The sequence below is a fragment of the Lentinus tigrinus genome, assembly GCF_003813185.1.
Source record: "Lentinus tigrinus ALCF2SS1-7 unplaced genomic scaffold L226scaffold_5, whole genome shotgun sequence".
Taxonomy (NCBI): Eukaryota; Fungi; Basidiomycota; class Agaricomycetes; order Polyporales; family Polyporaceae; genus Lentinus; species Lentinus tigrinus.
The window spans coordinates 1540380-1557338 of record NW_027137914.1 but is presented as its reverse complement, the minus strand read 5'-3'; the positions used below and the strand labels follow the sequence as shown (position 1 = coordinate 1557338).

Genomic DNA, 16959 nt, shown 5'->3' with positions numbered 1-16959 from the left:
TTGCGCTTAACATTTTCATGACCGGAAGGTTATCTGAAGGTCGTCCGTCCTGAGGGCTTCTTGAACCTACTTGTGGACAGAGTGGTCAGCAGAGTTCTGATAAATCCAGGCGCAGCGAAAGTAGTGCGCACGCTCAGTTGATCATGTGAACGCGGACTCCATTAGAATGCAGTACCGGTGAGCGAGCCTACATCGAAAGGCTTCTTGGCCCTTTTCTGTCAACTTCTCTGCAGCATCTACTTCACGAAGATGGAAGTTTGACGTTGAGGTAAGACGACAAGGAATAGGGTGCCGACCAAGAACAGAGTCGACTCTGGGTCGGAGTCTCTCAAGCGTAGTTATTCGCCTCCTTTCGTGTTTCATCGTTCCGATAAATGTGGGTGTCAGTGGATGTCTTCGTAGCGAAAGCAATGGATAGGCAGCAGACCACCTTGTAAGTGGTTCTTCAAAATCATCTGCAGATACGCATACCAAGGCAGGAATCGCTACTCACCCGTCTACATGGTCGTGGCGGAGGGGTCGAAGACTCGAACAGCCGCGGCCAGTGGCTGAGACGTGATAGGACGTGATGAGGGAGTCCCAATTAGGTTTTTTGCACTGCCACCGCCCACGAGGAGGACACGAGGCGCCGGAGCACTACTGCAACGGAACCCTTCACGATGTACTCTACTGTGTACTACCATCCCAACTTTTGCCTGAGAGGACCCCCCCATTATCTTCTTTATCCTTTACGCCCTAAATAACGCACTTACTGCACAGGGACCCTCGGTATGTCGGAGACTGGCCCACCGCCGAATTACGACGACGTTGCGGGGTCTTCCGATAGGTTCAAGGAGTACTTCGCTACGCTGTCGAGTGATCAGCTCGACATCCAGAAGCTGTTTGAGACTGTTGCAGAGCGGCTAAGGAAAACGTCGGGTATTGGAGAGACCCACCCTCTGTGCGACGAGTGGAACAAGCTGCGGCAGGTGCGCATTCATGTGGATGGCATGATTAATATATTGGGACATTGATTCGAGCTGCCGTATTGACGGGAAACAGAGGCATAGGCTGATTTACCGCAAGTCGCAGCATAATGCAGGGCTTTGTGCTCGATTTCTAAAGAGTACGTGGTTATATTGCTGTCAAAATGATAAGATCGAACGACGCTGATCATGCGCGCAATGTAGGCTTTGGCACTGTGCTTGTCCCGCTATCGCAGTCCAATGATAGCTCGCTCGAGCACAAGAAGCTGATGATCAGCAGGTTCCTCGAGGTACGAAAGGACCCGGACTCCGGAGCAGTGTGATCTGACCCCGCGCGCCTGTGTTAACGCAGGCGATATCTGTGCATCTAGAAACTGCCAAGGAGCACACAGTCGACTTCAATGAGATCTCGAAGGAGGTCGAAGTCTTTCCTCTCAAGGTCGGCAGCGCATTGAGGGAGACCTCGGAGCCTGTCAGCTTCCTCGAGCGCGTCTTGGTGTGGATCGAAGAGTGAGCATCGTTCTGTGGACCATAATCTGTCGCGACGCTCATCGCCTGGCTGTCGGTCCTAGTCTGTGCGCAACGATACTGAAGGTGCGGTATTGTCCGTAAGGGTGCGACTAACGTACAGACCTGACGAGACGACATGCCGTAGGCCATCACGCGTCTCATCAACAACCTGCTCGACGTGTTCAAGGCCGCGTTCCAAGGCCCTGTCAGGATGCTCCGTCTCGGCGTCTGCACCCCGGGCCGATTCACCTTCGTCTTTGAGATGCACTTCGACGGTGCGTAGGGCTGTAGTATTCCGCTTCCAGCGGTCTGACCCAGCTTCAATAGATCGACGCTCGAAGCACATCTCCGACGTCGACGCCGACGAGAAGACGGCGCGAGAGCGTGCGGGCGAGATCATGGACGACTGCGACACCCTCGCTTCCAAATTGGCCGCCTTCGAGGACGCATGGCACGCCGTGGAGCTCGCGTGCTCGACACTCTCATCCGACCTCGAGATGGCCCAGACGTTCAGCGATGTCAGTATTTTATCTTACTAGTTGTTTCCGGCCACACTGACCAGGCGTTGGTCCAGACCAATGCTCCCGTGCTCCCGTTGATCGACCAGCAGCTGCAGTCCGCAGAGATGGTATACACGCCGCTCGTCGAGTGTCTGGAGGCATACGCGGCGATGCCCGAGAAGGCTGCGCGCAGAAGAGCACGTATGAGTGCAGCAACTTCGTGAAATGCTTCATCGGAACTACCTCCTCCGCGCCTGTCCGATATCATCTTGAATATCCTGCATACGACGCCCTATATTCCCCCGGACGGACCGTCAGCTGTAATATCTATCATCTTCATGTATGGCTTGTATCTTGTACCGCATCTTGACTAGTTCCATTTAGAGCCTGGCAGTGTCGGAGGCGTACCAGCGATCCCCGGCTGCTTTCCATGTTTACGTCTGACTCAAGTTGACAAGCTGGATCACATTGTCAGCAGCCTGAGAGAAGCCTAGTGTGCCTTCGCCGGTAAACCCCTGCACATTTCACTGTAGATACGATCGGCCCAAGCTCGCGGTCCGTCGTATTGCCATGAATTACGGAATGCAGCAACCGACCCGTTGGGACCCTACAACGAGTAGTGTGTATTCAATATTCTGCTAATCTTACATAGGCGATCCCCACATCACATTCATCTTCTGAAGCCTTTACTTCGAGAGCCATTCAACCGTGTCTTTGTTATCGCGCATCGTATTCGTCGTGAACGTTCAGGAAGGAGGGCTGATATCCGAGGCGTCAGACGCTGGCAATCGACAATCGATGTGCGACTTACACAGGAGCGACCGTGGTGGCGGGGCCTTGCAGAGCGTGCAGTATATGATAAGCCAAAGCCCATGGTGGAGAACTCAAAACGCAATAACTCACCCGGAGGAGCGCTGATAGCCGGGAACGGGGTAGCCTGGCACTGTTGAGCGATTCAGCTCGGACGCACTCCTTCGAGTAACCTTCACATTACGTACCGAAGCTTCAACATCGTCGAGAGACTGGCCGGCGGGAAGCATCGGAGGCGGCAGCTGCACGGCGGCGGGGACAGGGATGACCTCAGAGCAATCGACAAGCCTATTCGTCTGCTGACCGAGGACGGCGAGCTTGGCCATCACTTTCTCGAACTTCCTCACCATGGAGGTGTGGTCGGCTGTGTACGACATGAAGGTCAACCTCCTCAGAAAGGAAAGCCGGGAGATTGAACGACGCACTGATCAAGGACTGCCACTCGCAGGCGGTCCGCGAGTCGCGAGCAATCTCGAAGTCCGACAAGATACGGATTTCGCCGGCGAGAGGGGACTCAACCTCGCCGACGTTCGAGCCGTTCCCGGGGAAGAGGGTGCCCTTCATAAGTGTCTGATGCAGCATATGTTAGGCAGGAATCACATCCAAACGGACCATACTTACCTCGACAAAGAACTGAGTGTCAAACTTGCTGGGAGTCGAGTCGAACGGAGTGCCGGGGATAGTGGGATCGACATGGTCTTGAGCCGCAACCGAGTGCGAGGCAAGAAGAGCAACGACTTCGACCGGGGAGAACCCGGCGTCGCCCATGCGTGCGAAGATCGTGTCGGTAGCATCAGAGGGCTCCGGGACTAGCAGGTCTGGCGAGGGCTGCGTGACGTTAGGCCGTCCGGCAAGGAACTGAAGGCGAGGACCTCCGGCGCAGTTGGACACGCCGACAGCGCCGGCGAACTGTATGCTGGAGACCGCGTTGATCATCTCAGGGAATAGCGTGCACGATGAGATGACATACAAGTCTCCGAAAGACACGCGGTGTTTGATAGCAAATGGCCGCTGCGTCTCGACAATCCCGTCTACTCCGTTGTTTGCATCTATCAAGGACGCATCATGGTGAGATTTGTAAGTTTACGTCGCAGAAGAGGACTTACGGAAGGCCGTCTCAATCTCGGCGAAGTGCATGATAGAACCATCTACGCCAAAATGTTCTGTTAGCAAATCCGTATACACTGCACCGTGCGCTAACGTCTATACCAGCTCCAAGACCGCTGCAGCAATCATATCAGTCAGAGATGTCGACAATTCAGACCACATCTACATACCCAAACTTTCCTTCGGAAAAGAGCTTAGGTGAAAAGCCAATGGCGTCATGGAAGGTGAGCTGCATGTCGTTGTCCTTTAGAGCAGCCCAGTAGTTGTAGGTAGATTGCCTCGACTTACACGCAGGGACTGCAAATAACGATTCGTTAGTGGGGGGATACACCATTATGGATCGGGACACACCTCGTGTACTTCTTCGCCGCACTCGCCGCCGTCGAACAGGTTCGTTTGGAGGTCATCCAAGACGTCGAACCAGACGCAACACTACGATGAACGTACATCAGCGATACGACAGAGGTAGAGGCAGAGGAGTTCAGAGGGCCAAGGACATACCGCCTCATGGGTGGCCGTGCGGCCATTGGAGCAGGTGGCGCGGCGGTTGGGCGCGGCGGTGGCGGCAATAGCGAGAGCAACGAGGAAAGCGAGGATGTTGGAGAACATATTGGCGGTGTATGGAATGCGATGGCTGGTTGGAGATGAGACCAGTGGGAGACTCTGTGAGGAGTGCTGAGGATGTCATACCCTCCCTGCCTGCTTTTATGCCCCTCAGGATGTTGACTTTTCATGCATGGCGCTGTCGTTTGTCCAGCTCTGAGAGCGATCGCAGGGGTATGGGTAGCAAACACAAGCTCGGTACCGAGCACGACCGCCGGCCCACCTCAGAGGCCGTCTCCCGACCTGGCGCTAGGGAACTTCAGGACACAAGTGTCAGCTCGAGTGCGATAGACGGCAAATAATAGAACGGCGTGCGTACGTTCTGATACTCGTCGAATTGGCCAAGAGATACAAAAGTGATGAGTTGCGCAAGACACCAAAGACGGAGCATGCGATTGGATAGGGAGCAAGTACCGGATATCCCATGACGAAGTTGTGCGACTGACGTAGAGATCTGTTCCTCACACGTCAAGTCAGTCTGGTGCAACGAGTGAGGAGCCGACGATAGTTATACGGCGAGCGGCCCCGTCCATGGATTGCGGCTCCAGGACACGTAGAGCATGTCAGATAAGTGTACCTGTGCAGCCGCGCTGTCTTGCGCATATTTGTGAAGTACAGGTTTAGGAGAAATATGAGGATTGTGACGATCTACTACTTCGAGGGTGAGGAGGGGATTTTTTCACTCGCAAACGAACTAACCTGACTTTCCAGATAAGGGGAGACATCGAGTATCTTGTGTGCGTCAAGGATCGACAAGACGATGAGAGTTTGCTGGAAATGTATGAGATGCTATTGGATACCTCGCTATCGTCCATGGGAGCCTGGCGGGGAATTGCAGTCAGAAACCTATACACGGTAACGCCGTGGGTCTGCGGGAGAGTATTCAAGATCGATCTGAGCCCAACATCCAGGAGCATGGGTACGACTGGTTATACCACCTCCAAGGTCTTGGGAAGCCGTCGCATGTGGCTGAGAAATTGCCTTTCTAGGCTGCACCCAATGCCCGGGAACGCCGTCGGGGGCGTATGCTTTCGCAGGACAGGTAGTCTCCACAGATAGGGCTATGCGTCGACCTACTGCGTCCGAGGTTAACCGCAACTATCGGTTCCGCATGGCCCGGTACTCCATGCCTCACGGATTGGGACATAGGGTCGGGTGCCGATAATGATCGTAGTTGATGTTGATGACGCTCGAAGAATTCTCTCTCGCAACAAGTTCCTCCAAGCCGAATCCTCCAGAAGTCGAAACATAACCTCCTCATCAGTGCCGGGGGACATCCATATCGTGAGGTTCAACAGCGCCGAGCCAGTAGCAGAGGAAGAAGGGGCGTGGGAAAGGGACCTGCTCGGTGGTGCCCGTAAAAGGCAAAGCCGCAGACCTCAGATTTGAATCTTACGGCCGGCGACAACCTGTAAACGACTGGTCATCGTCGCAACCTGGGAACAAAGTAGACCTCATATATTCAAGAGCTTGAAGTTAGTATCTAATTGCCTGCAACATGCAAGAGAAACAGATATTGACTCAGAATGACTAGTACCGTTCAGAATATGGCACCTGCAAAAAGGGTGCCGTGTCAAATTTGCGAAGCAACTGAGTCCAAGTACACATGTGCCAAATGCAACATCGTCTAGTACGTGTGATCTTCCATTCTCTCACGCTGGGGCACTGACGACCTTCCTGGACAGCTGCTCTGTACCATGTTACAAGCAACACCGAGGCGCGTACCGAGACGCTACATACGCACATTCCTTCGCTTACCGGCCCTTGTTGGATAGATTCGTGCCCCGGCAGACCCCCTGTTACTGATATTCATGTCTCGGAACCCTCGACATCTGCGAACAGACTGGATCCAAACCCCACACAAGGTATGCAGGAAGCATTGTCCTGCTTGGGCTGCGCACTCACGTCGATTTACTCTCATTCATGGCGTACTAGCCCCACACAATGAGGCTCAGTCAGCGGAAGAAGCTCTGAAGACAATAGCGGAGGAGCCCTCACTTAGATCACTAGCGTCGCTCAAGTGGCCATACGTCCCGGAAGAGTCGGCGTTTCCGGACCCACTAAAGCGCGACGACCCTAAACCCTTGCAGATACCTCAATACGAGGCGATAGGTCAGTCCAATCACCCTTTACCGCGCATATATGGCTCATAATTGTATCAGCAACGTCGCAAACCGTTCGCCGAGTCATCGCATCAAATCCCCGACTAAAGGACATCTTACGGTCTATCGATGCACTACGAGGCGAAGAGCGAGAGTTGGCTCTGCAAGAAGCCCTCGGTGTTGGAGGATCGCGCAACCATGCCCTCGCCTCGCTTGGCCACGCGTCCACTGAGGACCGAGATGCACTCAGACAACTGGCAGAAGCTGTCGAGGGCGCGGTGCGGGGAGGAAAGGAGGGCATACTGGGACTGGACTGGGGCGATTGATCACCAGATGGGAGTATGCATTACAGATGTACTACGGATGATGATGGATACAGAAAGCACAGGACAAAACCAACTATCTACACAGCACTGATAACAAGGGGCAAAGGGACAGATGAGGCTCATGACATCTCCTCGTCGGAGTCCGATATAGTCTCTTTGCTTTTGCTGCGGGAGTCATTTCAGCAATTGCTCTGAAGCCGGTATATGGGAAGGCCACTTACTACTGCTTCTTCCGAGGCACAGCTGGTGCAGTCTCCTCCTCGTCATCATCTCGGACAGTCCGCTTCTTTGTCCGCTGCACGAGCCATCGTCAGTGCCAAAAACTCCACTGAGGAGAAGACATAACCGTACCTTCCGAGGCTTCTGCTCTTCCTCCTCCCCACTGAATAACGCCTCATTCTGGTCCTCCACATCGGACTCGGACTTCTTGAGCTTGCCACGCCTCTTCTTCTTCTCGCCTCCTGCACCCTCGTCCCCACTCACGTTCTCGGACCGCTTCCCGCGCTTCGCCTTCTTTGCCGCCTTCTCCCGCTCCTCGTCGCTTTCTATCCGCTTCACCTCTCTTGTCCATTCGAGCGCCTGCTCCCTTGCAATTCGACGCTCCTCCGCAAGCTTTTCAGCCTGCTTGCGCAGCTCCTCGAGGCGTTCGCGCTGTGCAACATCATCACTCATGTACCCTGTGCAAAGAGGCAAAGGAAGACATACCTCGGCAGCCTCCTGCCGCTCCTTCTCCTCCTGTCGCCTTTGCCGGGCAGCCTGGACCTTCGCTTGCGACTCTGCCTCGTACTGCTTCTGCGTCGAGAGGTGCTCTTCGCATCTCCGCAGCACGCTCTCACCGTACTTCCGACGCTGGTCGGCAATATCCCTGCTGTATGGAACCGCATGTACCGTGTCAGCAGCAAGAGACGCGAACAACCTATACGTCAGTCGTCAGTAGGCGATTGCGACGTCGAAAGGAGCGTGGACCCTACTTCTGCGCGTGCGCAGCCTGCTCAATGGTCCGCTGGAGATCCTTCAGAGACCGCTTCGCCGGAGGTACAGACATCATCAACTCGGCGGCCTTCTGCTCAATCATAGCGATGTTGTACAAGATAGCCTTGTCGAGCGGGTGCAAGTATAGCGCCTGAAAGACGTTCGATGTTCAGTGAGCAGTAAGCAAGAATGATATTTCGATACAGACCTTCTGAGCATACTGAAGCGCAGTCGTCATTGCACTGAACGACTGGTCCTTGTTCGCCTTCGCGTACCACGCTCGACACAGACACAGAAGCACAGGCACGTCGCGGCCACCGTAGAACCTCCTCGACGCCGTCTCGTACTGTGCAACAACCGCAACGCCTTCAGCATCCGTGCCGCATAGCTTCATAAGCATGGCACGACTCACACTCTCGATCGCCCGATCAAACTCGTCCCGCGCATAATAGCAGTGTCCCATATTCGCGTACACGCTCCCATCGTTGATCGACTCGCGCACCTTCGCGAAGATGTCCAACGCCTCGCGCGAGTTCTTCAATCGCTTCGCAGTCTCGTCATTTGTGATGGGCCCGAGCGCGCCACCCAAATTGCCCAGGGCGTCTTCCGCCACGACGATCGCGAGGCCTTGTGCGGCAATGGCGCACAGCGGGTCCAGCTGCAGTGCCTTCTCGTAGTACTCGGCCGCCCGCTGGAAGTTGCGTCGCCGCTCCTTGATACCCTCCGGGCTGCCATCGCGGTTTTCGCGAGCTTGATGGTATTGTAGCCATCCGACGGCACATAATGAGTAAACATCGTACTTGTCGTGGTCGCGCAGAGTGAGGAAGACGAAGTCTCTTGCAAACTTCGGCTGGTTGGACTGGATAAGGAAGTGGGTGTAGAAAGCACGGAGGTTGAGGTTGCTGGGCTGGGAAGAGAGCGCCTGCTTCAGGAGGTCGTGGGCTTCGTTGTGTTGGTTGAGGTCGGCAAGCATTCGAGCTTGTCGAAGCTTGGCTGCAATGGGGTGAGATTGTGTTCATACATTGCGTACGACGTACTCACCATCAATATACTCTGGGTGTCGTGCTAAGAGCTTGTCATACGCCTCCTTCGCCTTGGCCGTCTCACCCTGGTCCTCGTACACCCGCGCGAGGTTGTAAAGGATAGACGTTGACATCGCCTCAGCCATGGACTGATCCAGAGTGGCCGCATGCGTCAACGCCTGCTCGTACAGATTCCGGGCCTCATCGAGATGTTCATGCAAGTGCTCCAAAGCGGCGAGGTTATTCACCAATCGGGGGTCTGGCGAGCCGGACGCCTCGCTGTTATGCAACGCTTGCTTGTACGCCCGTTCCATGCGCTCGTGGTTCTCATCCTGGTACAGCTTCGCAATCTCGATGTACATCTCGGTGTCCTCGCCGAGCTTGCGCGCGGAAGAAGACAAGCCCTGCGTGTGGCCGTTTGTCTGCGCCAGAGGGTCGCCAACTGCACCGAGAGCCTTCGTTACACGGTCAAACAGCTCCCGTGCGCGGGCCTTCTCCTCCTGCTTGTCAGCGCTGCTCATGCCCGGTCGCGGGCTCGCCCGTATTGATGCGAGCATCGCCGTGAGCTCAATCGATTTCGGGTTCGTCGGCGCCTGAAGGAAGGTGTCCAAAGTGTGGATGGCGGCGGCAGCCTCATCTACAACCACGTCAGCACAGGACAGGACACGTAGAGTTCTTCGCCCACCATTCTTGAGCTGCATTTGTGCCAGACCTATCGTCGCCAAGACACTGTCCTGACGTGCCTCCTTCGCCTTGTTGAAGTGAGCGGTCGCGTCCTTGATGGATCCCTCCTTGTGGCATACTCGGCCAGCACGGATGTAGCCGTCACACAGGATACCCTTGACGTCTGCGAACTGTATTGTGCGTTCCGCCAGTTTGAAAGCCTGATATGCATGTATTGAGTGACGTCGAACGGCCATACCTTAGCATCAAGTACTCACCCGCTGGGTTTCGCCCTTCTGCAACAACAGTTCGCACAATGCGTTTGCCGCAGCGGAGTTTCGCTGGTTAGCATTAAATGCCTTCTGGATCATTTGAGTACCTTTGATGAACTCATCCCTACGCTCTTCATCGGACTGACTCTCATTCTTGCTCGCGTTCAGCGCTTCAAGACCAAGAAGAAGCCGGGCCGACCATTCCCCGGGATTCTATGGCAGACCATCGTACTCGGAACAGGTCACAAAATGCAACATCAGACGCACCACTTCCACACTACGCTCCCAAGCAGCCTTCGCTTTCGCCTTGTGATCCATGGACCAGAAGCAGAGACCGATACCTATCCGTGGGTCCGGAAGGGTGTTAGGATTCAGCTGCAACACGCGTTGAAAAAGCTTGAGGGCTTGTGGATATTGACGTCGTGCATACGCAAGTTTGGCCTGAGAGAAGTAGTGAGCGAGACAGGTCGTCTTAAGAGGAAGACCGCATTAGGAACGACCTTGCCAAGCAGAGCGGGAATGTTGGTCGGCTTCTCGAGCAGGATGGTCTCGAACGCCCTTCCGGCGTCCTCCCACTTGCCAAGGCTCAACTGCAGGATGCCTCTCGTCAGGTGTGACAGGAGTGACAATCCCGTGGGGGCTTCCTGGGCTATATGTTGTCCAGCGTTGAAGTGGGCCGCCGCTTCTCGGTTATATTGTTCGCGAGGCTTTTCCGCAACCATACTGTCATGAACTTCGAGAGGCATGGGTGATGGTGTTCTGCATGTCAGACCAGATGTTCCGGAACGTACCGGCATGAGGGAGGATGAGCTTCGGTGCCTTCGCGGCACGAGCTATCTGCAGGTTGGCCATGAAGGAATACACGGGAACGAGAGCACTCTCATTTCCACTGGACTCCAAACCTTAACTAGCATGAGATCATATAGCGGGGCTCACTGACTAGTACGCACTTGTTTTCGCTGCATGCGCGATCTTGTCTGCTGCATCCAGGAGTCCCCTCCTCCAGTACTCCGCCGCAAGCCGCATCCATATCCCCACTCTGCACTGGCCCTCCCTCAGCAGGTCTATCAAGTCATCTGGTGCCGGGTCGAGGCTGTCGAGCTCGACAGTGATGACCTCCTGTCCTCCCAGTTCGATGTCAATGGTGCGCCCAGGTGGCGGAGGGGACGCGCTGTCGCTCATGTTGTGTTCGCCCACTGGATATCGTCACTGGCGCAGAGTTCCTGGTCGCAAGAGGTCGGCGGAGACGATACGGGCAAGAAGGAGCAGCCCAGAAACCAAAAGGAACAGCACAGGTAGATGAGCAGGAGCGCGGACTCTTGGTGGCTGCAACCCAAGGCAGACGCCCAAGACAGCGTATGTCAATTGACGCCGGTAAGACGCGTTGATTGGTCATGTTTGGCAAAGCGTCGGCACACGCCTTGTCGCCGCCGCCGTCGACGACGACGACGACAACTCTATTTCCTCCTCATTCACTGAGCTCAACGACCTCGTGCTTGACGTAGTTGTTCTCTCCATCGACAGAGACATTCTCGGAACCTCACCAACGCGCTACATCGGCGACGAAGACGTCCACGGCGACCGGAACTACCCCGACCTCGTCCTGCCACTGTCCAACATACCTGGGTCAAATTCGCTATTCTACGCGTTGTGTCGGATCGCGCACGACATATACAAGCCTGAGGGACCGCCCTAGCGGCATTCCTCGTGGATAACACGGCCCTGCTACAATTCGAAGCCACACGCCCTAGAACGACCAATTCTCAGTCAATTGGGCTGATTCTTTCGCTGAAGCATGACAGTGACGCACCGGAAGAGACAGTACCAGCCGGAGGAAATTCAGAGTGAGTGGTGGTTTAATCGCAGGGAATCTTGTGGCCCGTTTCTAGTCCCGCACTGGGATTCTCACGCACCTTGCTTTTGATTACGTAATAGCTGTGAACGAGCCTGGCTTGCAGATCGAGTGCGACTGCTGCCATTGCGACCTCACCCATTCCATACGAATAAAATGTGCCGACCCTGCCTGCGAGATCGGAGACGGGGTGGACATCTGCCCCTCGTGTTTCTGCGCAGGCAAGGAGTTTGGAAATCATAAACGTGGGCATGCTTATCGCGTGGTGGTAAGTCGGACTCCTGCCCCGATGAAACGTACCGTTCACTCACCATGTCGCCCAGGAATTGCATTCCTATCCAATATTCACCGAGGATTGGGGAGCCGATGAGTGAGTACGGCGTCTCTTCACGTCCTCTGCTGCATTGACACGTCCCAGGGAGCTTCTTCTGCTCGAAGGAATCTCCCTCCAGGGTCTCGGTAACTGGCAGGCTATATCGGAACACGTCGGAACTCGAACAAAGGAGGAGGTAGAGAAACATTACTACTCTGTCTACATCGACTCTCCCAATTGGCCCCTTCCCGTGCGTCTATTTCTCGCCCTTCCATGACCTGCCTCCACTAACATTCGATTCTGTCTCGGCTCTCTCCTCCCACTCACGTCCTGGCTTCTACAGCGAACGGATATCGACTTCGACATCGACCCCGCCGAGTTCCAGGAACGCAAGCGCAGACGAATATCTTCTATGACGACCAACGCACCTCCACCACACAAGGTGGCACCAGTGTCCGCCCCCGGAGTACACGAAGTAGCGACCTTCCTCCCCGGCCGACTCGAGTTCGAGCACGAGCTCGACAACGAGGCAGAAGACGTCGTGAAGGACCTCGAGTTCGGCGTGTGTCTAGAGTGGGGCGGAGACCAGATACCCGAGGACGAGAACGACGTAGACGTCAAGGCGCGTGCACGCTGGGAAGAGGAGATGAAGGCAAAGGACGTATACCCAGGCAAGCGGTTACCCAACGGTCTCGTCAACGGTATGGCGAACGGCTACCATTCGAATGGTGACACTCCACGCCGCGACACCAGTTCGAAGCCGGACGATGAGAAGAAGAGCGACGATGCGGAGGATGGCGACGAACAGACGCAACCGCCCCCGTTCGAGACGAAGGAGTCTCTCACGTTCAAGCTGACACTGCTGGAGTCATATTACCAGCGCGTGGACAAGCGACTCGAGGCGAAGAGCATCATGTTCGACAGGGGGCTGCTCAACTACAAGCAGGTGCGCCTCGCGTCCCCTTCACCCCTCGCTTGACGTACTCACGCGTCCTCCAGATGCAAGCTGCAGACAAGAAACGGTCCAAGGAAGAGAAGGACATCTTGCACCGACTGCGCCCCTTCTCCCGCCTGCAGACCGCAGAAGACTTCGAGCACTTCCAAGCAGATATCCTCTGTACGTATACCTTGGAACGCCCGCAGCCCTACCATGACTTCGTGATTCAGCTGACCTCGGCACCGCCCCGCAGACGAACACATGCTCAGGAAACGCATCAAGGAGCTCCAGCTCTATCGCAACCTCGGTCTGCGCACACAAGCAGATATAGAGAAGTACGAGGCGGACTTCCAGAAACGAGTGAGTTATGGCTCGTCAGTCTCTTCTGAAACTCCAACGACTGATGTTTGCCCCTGCAGGCTGCCGTCAAGAACCAGTATGCGCAACGAGACTACTTCCCGGAGCGTCGTCTCGGCGGCGCTCGCGCCTCATCAGCCGACCCACGGCGAGTCGTCGGGGACGGAGACGACCGCGAAAGCACACCGAAGCCCAGCGTCTCCGGGACCGGACCACCATCACGCAAGCAACGTACGTACCGCCTGCGTTCCGCCCCAATGTCAACCGCAACTGACTTCCCTCTTCCCCTGATCAGCTGCTCCCCTCAACCTCGCCAACAGTCCCTCCCTACACCTGCTTACGCCCGAAGAACAGACTCTCTGCTCAGCGCTGCGCATCATGCCGAAGCCGTATCTCGTCATCAAAGAGACGCTCGTGCGCGAGTACGCGCGTCGTGGGGGCAAGCTCCGCCGGCGCGAGGCCCGCGAGCTTGTCAAACTCGACGTGAATAAGGTCAGCCGTGTCTGGGACTTCCTCGTCCAGGCCGGCTACCTCCAGCTCGGAAGCGCGGCTATGGTCGCTGTCGCCGCCGCTGCTGCAGGAGGAGGCGCTGGCGCTGGCGCCCAGAATCAAAGTCAAACTGGCGTTGCAGGTGCAGCTGCTGGATCCTCAGGCGATGCGAGGTACTTCTGTCTGCGTTAGCTGAGCTTCTTGGGATTTGTGGTGCTGACGCAGTGGATTTTTTCTCTCTTCAGCCGACCATCTGCCACGCCCTCGTTGAGCGCGTCCCCGAGCAAGGATTCGCTAGCACGCGTTTCTCCACGCCCACCACCGTTCACGACCGTCCCGCTCAGTTTGGCGTCGAGCTCGCAAGCCACCCTCCCGGCATCCGGGCTCTCGTCAGGGTCAGGGCCAAGCTGACGGCTCCTTGAGATTTGACTTGCGATGTTGTCCGAACTTTGGATATGTGCCTGCTCGCGTGACATCCGTACCCCTCTGCCTGTATCGTACTCGATTGACGCTGTTGTCCTTATTGCTATCGTGCTGTTTACTATACTCCTCTGTAGACTATCGCATCTGTATACTATCCATGCGAGCATCCGTTATTTGATCGCATACATTTTGGTCACCGGATAGGCCCCAGTGTATTTCGGATGGACGAGAGCTCTCGGAACTGCCAGACTCACTCGTCTTCAGCGAGCAGGAGGCGGTCGATGATTCCCATGTCCACAGGGATGTTGGCTTTCGCAAGGTAGTCGTCGTTCCAGAACTTCGAGTAGTGTCTGTTGCCAGAGTCGCACCTGAACGAACCGATATTAGTTCGACTGTGCATCCTGCTCTGCACGGGATCATCCAGGGAGTAGTAGACTTACAAGATGGTGACGACGCGCTCGCCGTTGTTCCAGCCCCTGTTTCTGACCAGCTTGATGCAGGCAACAAGGTTACATGCACTGCTGGATCCAAGGAACAGGCCGTCATGGTGCACGAGATAGCGCGACATGGCTACTGCCTCCGCATCGGTCACACTGAGGAGCCCGTAAATAGTCAGTCCGCCCAAGGCCAGCAAGCGCACCGGGGAAAGCATACCGGAAGGCCTCATCGATGATTGGTAGGGCGAGTTCGAAGTTGTGCGTCAGCCTGTTGATGCCACTAGATTCGGAGTCAACCGCGAGTTACATGTAACCCACGACCCATGCGGCGGGCGACTTACATGCCCTCTACGACCGTGTCGACCTGGTGCCGTCTCTTCGTGCCCTCCGCCTCCTTGCGATCAAACATGACGCCATACTTGACCTTGTTGTACAGGCCGCTTCCTTCAGGATCGGAGAGCGCCACCACCAGGTCCTTTTTCTTCGACTTCAGAAACTGTCCAGTGCCTGCGATCGTACCCCCAGTACCAGCGCCAGAGACGAATGCATTGATCCACCGGCTGGTCTGTCGCCAGATCTCTGGTCCAGTGCCGTCGAAATGGGCATAGTAATTGCTCCGATTCTGAGAGCAGACTGTCAGCTCTGAATACATGACTTGCATGCGAGTAGCGGTACCTCGAACTGGTCGGCAAAGAAACCTCGCGGCTTCATTGCGAACTCGCGCTCCTCTTTGGGACTCATAAGTGCATTATCGGATATTCCTTCGTCCGCGGTTGTGGTCACGACCAAGGATGAGGAGGCTGTAGGGATGAGGTACCCGCGATGTGTGGACGTGGGGTGTGCCGGATCTTCTGGGTTGGAGCCGAAATTCTGTGCTCGCTCTCGGGCAAGGTTCTAGTCAGAGCAGGACCGCAGTGAGTGCACGGGCACAGAGCACTCTCATCAACTTACGTACAACAAACTATTCAGGAAGTCAGCAAAAACCGTCTCAGAGTGCGCATGGGCCAGACCTGTTTCTTGTCTACAATGCTTGCGGGGCGAACACGTTCGACATGGGCGCCGAGAGCCAGGAGGGCCTTGACCTTCTCTTCTGCAACGTCGTCGGGCATGATGATCGCTGGCCTGCATGTCAGATCATGGAACGCAATGCTGTTCAGTGACGACTCACTGGCTTCGTAGCCTCTGAAACGGTTGATATCAGCATTGTCAGGGGTAACAGACGAGAAAGATCCTACTTTGCTCGAGCAATCGTCGCGATGGAGATACCAGTCGAGCCAACTGTGCCTTCGAAAATACGAGAGCCGGTATGTGGATGCAAGAGGCCTCTTTCTTCGGCATCCGTGATCACTGCGGGAAGTGCCTGGGGTCAGTCTGTGAGCGAATCTTCAGGCGCGCGCAGGCTGCTTACTACGAAGCGCGACCCGGTCCTTAACGCTCCCACCCGGGTTCATGAACTGAGGATGATGTCAGTAGACGAGGCTGTATGCGGCTTGAATGTACCTACCTCAGCTTTACCAAGGATCTCGACACCTAGTGCATTGCTGAGGGACTGTATGCGTACGAGAGGCGTATTGCCTGTGAACATAGGGTGAGCGCACCATGAAGGCTGAGAAGCAGGGAAGATAGAGACCAATCAAGCCGGTTACACCATCCACAACTTCATCACTCCGCAGCTCGATAGGACGGGGCTCAAAGGATGGGGTATGTTGTCTTCGTCGTCGTTCCTGGTAGTAGGTGACGACAGAGGTCGTCGTTAGAGAGAGCGCAAGCCCAATGAGGACGCCATAGAATAAGTGCCTCGCTGTTGACCTGGACGGCAGCCTGTTTAGCAGATACTCTGTTGCTCCCATCAGTACGACCAGTTAATCGTCTGTTATCTGGCTTGCGGATGCCTGCTTGCTGGGCGACAAGCTTGAGTAAAAGGCAAACAGCACAAACAACTGGAAGCGAAGATGAGGTCATATTTCCTATTACGGCGCAATCTGATTTACATGATAGGTACTAGGGTTAGGGTTAGAGCCACGTAGAGACAAAAAATAAGTGGCCCGCCCAGCCCGAGGGCCGAAGCGGGACAGGGAAATATTGAGACGGTGCACGAGCCGAAGCCCGTACAAACCGCAGGGTCCCCCTGAGGACAGGGTCGCCGTGCTATGAGAGGCCCCCACGGCCCACAGACCCAGGTACATGAAGGGGCCTGTGCCATCAAGGTAAGTATGAATTGTTAACACGTCAGCCAACCCCTCTTATACTCTCCGAGCCGCGCACGGACCAGGCGCATTTAGGGCAGGTCTTCTCGCGT

At 55.6% G+C, this 16959-nt stretch overlaps 7 protein-coding genes across 7 annotated transcripts; 3 read left to right on the top strand and 4 right to left on the bottom strand.

Moving 5' to 3' along the window:
• Positions 1–770: 770 nt before the first annotated feature.
• Positions 771–2199, top strand: L226DRAFT_457043 (uncharacterized protein; the record flags this gene model as incomplete). The annotated part of the gene is made up of 8 exons (XM_067675346.1): positions 771–968; positions 1042–1105; positions 1170–1255; positions 1318–1475; positions 1538–1559; positions 1621–1750; positions 1794–1993; positions 2050–2199. 8 exons carry the CDS (start codon positions 771–773, stop codon positions 2197–2199), a joined length of 1008 nt encoding a protein of 335 aa, XP_067539206.1.
• A 366-nt stretch (positions 2200–2565) lies between these two features.
• On the bottom strand, positions 2566–4828 carry L226DRAFT_298873 (manganese peroxidase isozyme precursor). The gene is made up of 14 exons (XM_067673689.1): positions 4815–4828; positions 4394–4752; positions 4244–4324; positions 4181–4189; positions 4063–4121; positions 3995–4008; positions 3892–3933; positions 3756–3834; positions 3407–3701; positions 3211–3355; positions 2974–3149; positions 2879–2918; positions 2787–2811; positions 2566–2734 (listed from the first exon to the last, which is right to left on the bottom strand). The coding sequence occupies exons 2-14, from the start codon at positions 4499–4501 to the stop codon at positions 2722–2724; spliced, it is 1086 nt and encodes a 361-aa protein (XP_067539205.1). The 5' UTR covers positions 4502–4752; positions 4815–4828; the 3' UTR covers positions 2566–2721.
• Positions 4829–5812: 984 nt separating this feature from the next.
• Positions 5813–6960, top strand: L226DRAFT_298789 (uncharacterized protein). The gene is made up of 6 exons (XM_067673688.1): positions 5813–5970; positions 6030–6125; positions 6181–6212; positions 6271–6360; positions 6431–6607; positions 6658–6960. The coding sequence occupies exons 2-6, from the start codon at positions 6043–6045 to the stop codon at positions 6921–6923; spliced, it is 648 nt and encodes a 215-aa protein (XP_067539204.1). The 5' UTR covers positions 5813–5970; positions 6030–6042; the 3' UTR covers positions 6924–6960.
• On the bottom strand, positions 6899–11181 carry L226DRAFT_531964 (RNA polymerase II-associated protein). Its single transcript, XM_067680176.1, has 14 exons — positions 10803–11181; positions 10644–10754; positions 10353–10585; positions 10120–10293; positions 9859–10065; positions 9603–9801; positions 8937–9554; positions 8308–8888; positions 8104–8241; positions 7895–8046; positions 7629–7839; positions 7275–7574; positions 7145–7218; positions 6899–7088 (listed from the first exon to the last, which is right to left on the bottom strand). The coding sequence occupies exons 1-14, from the start codon at positions 11032–11034 to the stop codon at positions 7043–7045; spliced, it is 3276 nt and encodes a 1091-aa protein (XP_067539203.1). The 5' UTR covers positions 11035–11181; the 3' UTR covers positions 6899–7042.
• Positions 11182–11269: 88 nt separating this feature from the next.
• Positions 11270–14457, top strand: L226DRAFT_481521 (SWIRM-domain-containing protein). Its single transcript, XM_067676934.1, has 10 exons — positions 11270–11696; positions 11788–11972; positions 12028–12074; positions 12123–12267; positions 12361–12963; positions 13017–13134; positions 13208–13314; positions 13374–13542; positions 13607–13973; positions 14046–14457. The coding sequence occupies exons 1-10, from the start codon at positions 11648–11650 to the stop codon at positions 14209–14211; spliced, it is 1956 nt and encodes a 651-aa protein (XP_067539202.1). The 5' UTR covers positions 11270–11647; the 3' UTR covers positions 14212–14457.
• L226DRAFT_531962 (PALP-domain-containing protein) lies at positions 14248–16557 on the bottom strand. The gene is made up of 12 exons (XM_067680175.1): positions 16291–16557; positions 16165–16235; positions 16069–16114; positions 15896–16007; positions 15829–15842; positions 15671–15777; positions 15616–15621; positions 15336–15554; positions 15002–15282; positions 14878–14940; positions 14664–14816; positions 14248–14591 (listed from the first exon to the last, which is right to left on the bottom strand). The coding sequence occupies exons 1-12, from the start codon at positions 16508–16510 to the stop codon at positions 14474–14476; spliced, it is 1410 nt and encodes a 469-aa protein (XP_067539201.1). The 5' UTR covers positions 16511–16557; the 3' UTR covers positions 14248–14473.
• Positions 16558–16614: 57 nt separating this feature from the next.
• L226DRAFT_531961 (uncharacterized protein) lies at positions 16615–16861 on the bottom strand. Its single transcript, XM_067680174.1, has one exon. The coding sequence runs from the start codon at positions 16844–16846 to the stop codon at positions 16631–16633; it is 216 nt and encodes a 71-aa protein (XP_067539200.1). The 5' UTR covers positions 16847–16861; the 3' UTR covers positions 16615–16630.
• Between the last annotated feature and the right edge of the window lie 98 nt (positions 16862–16959).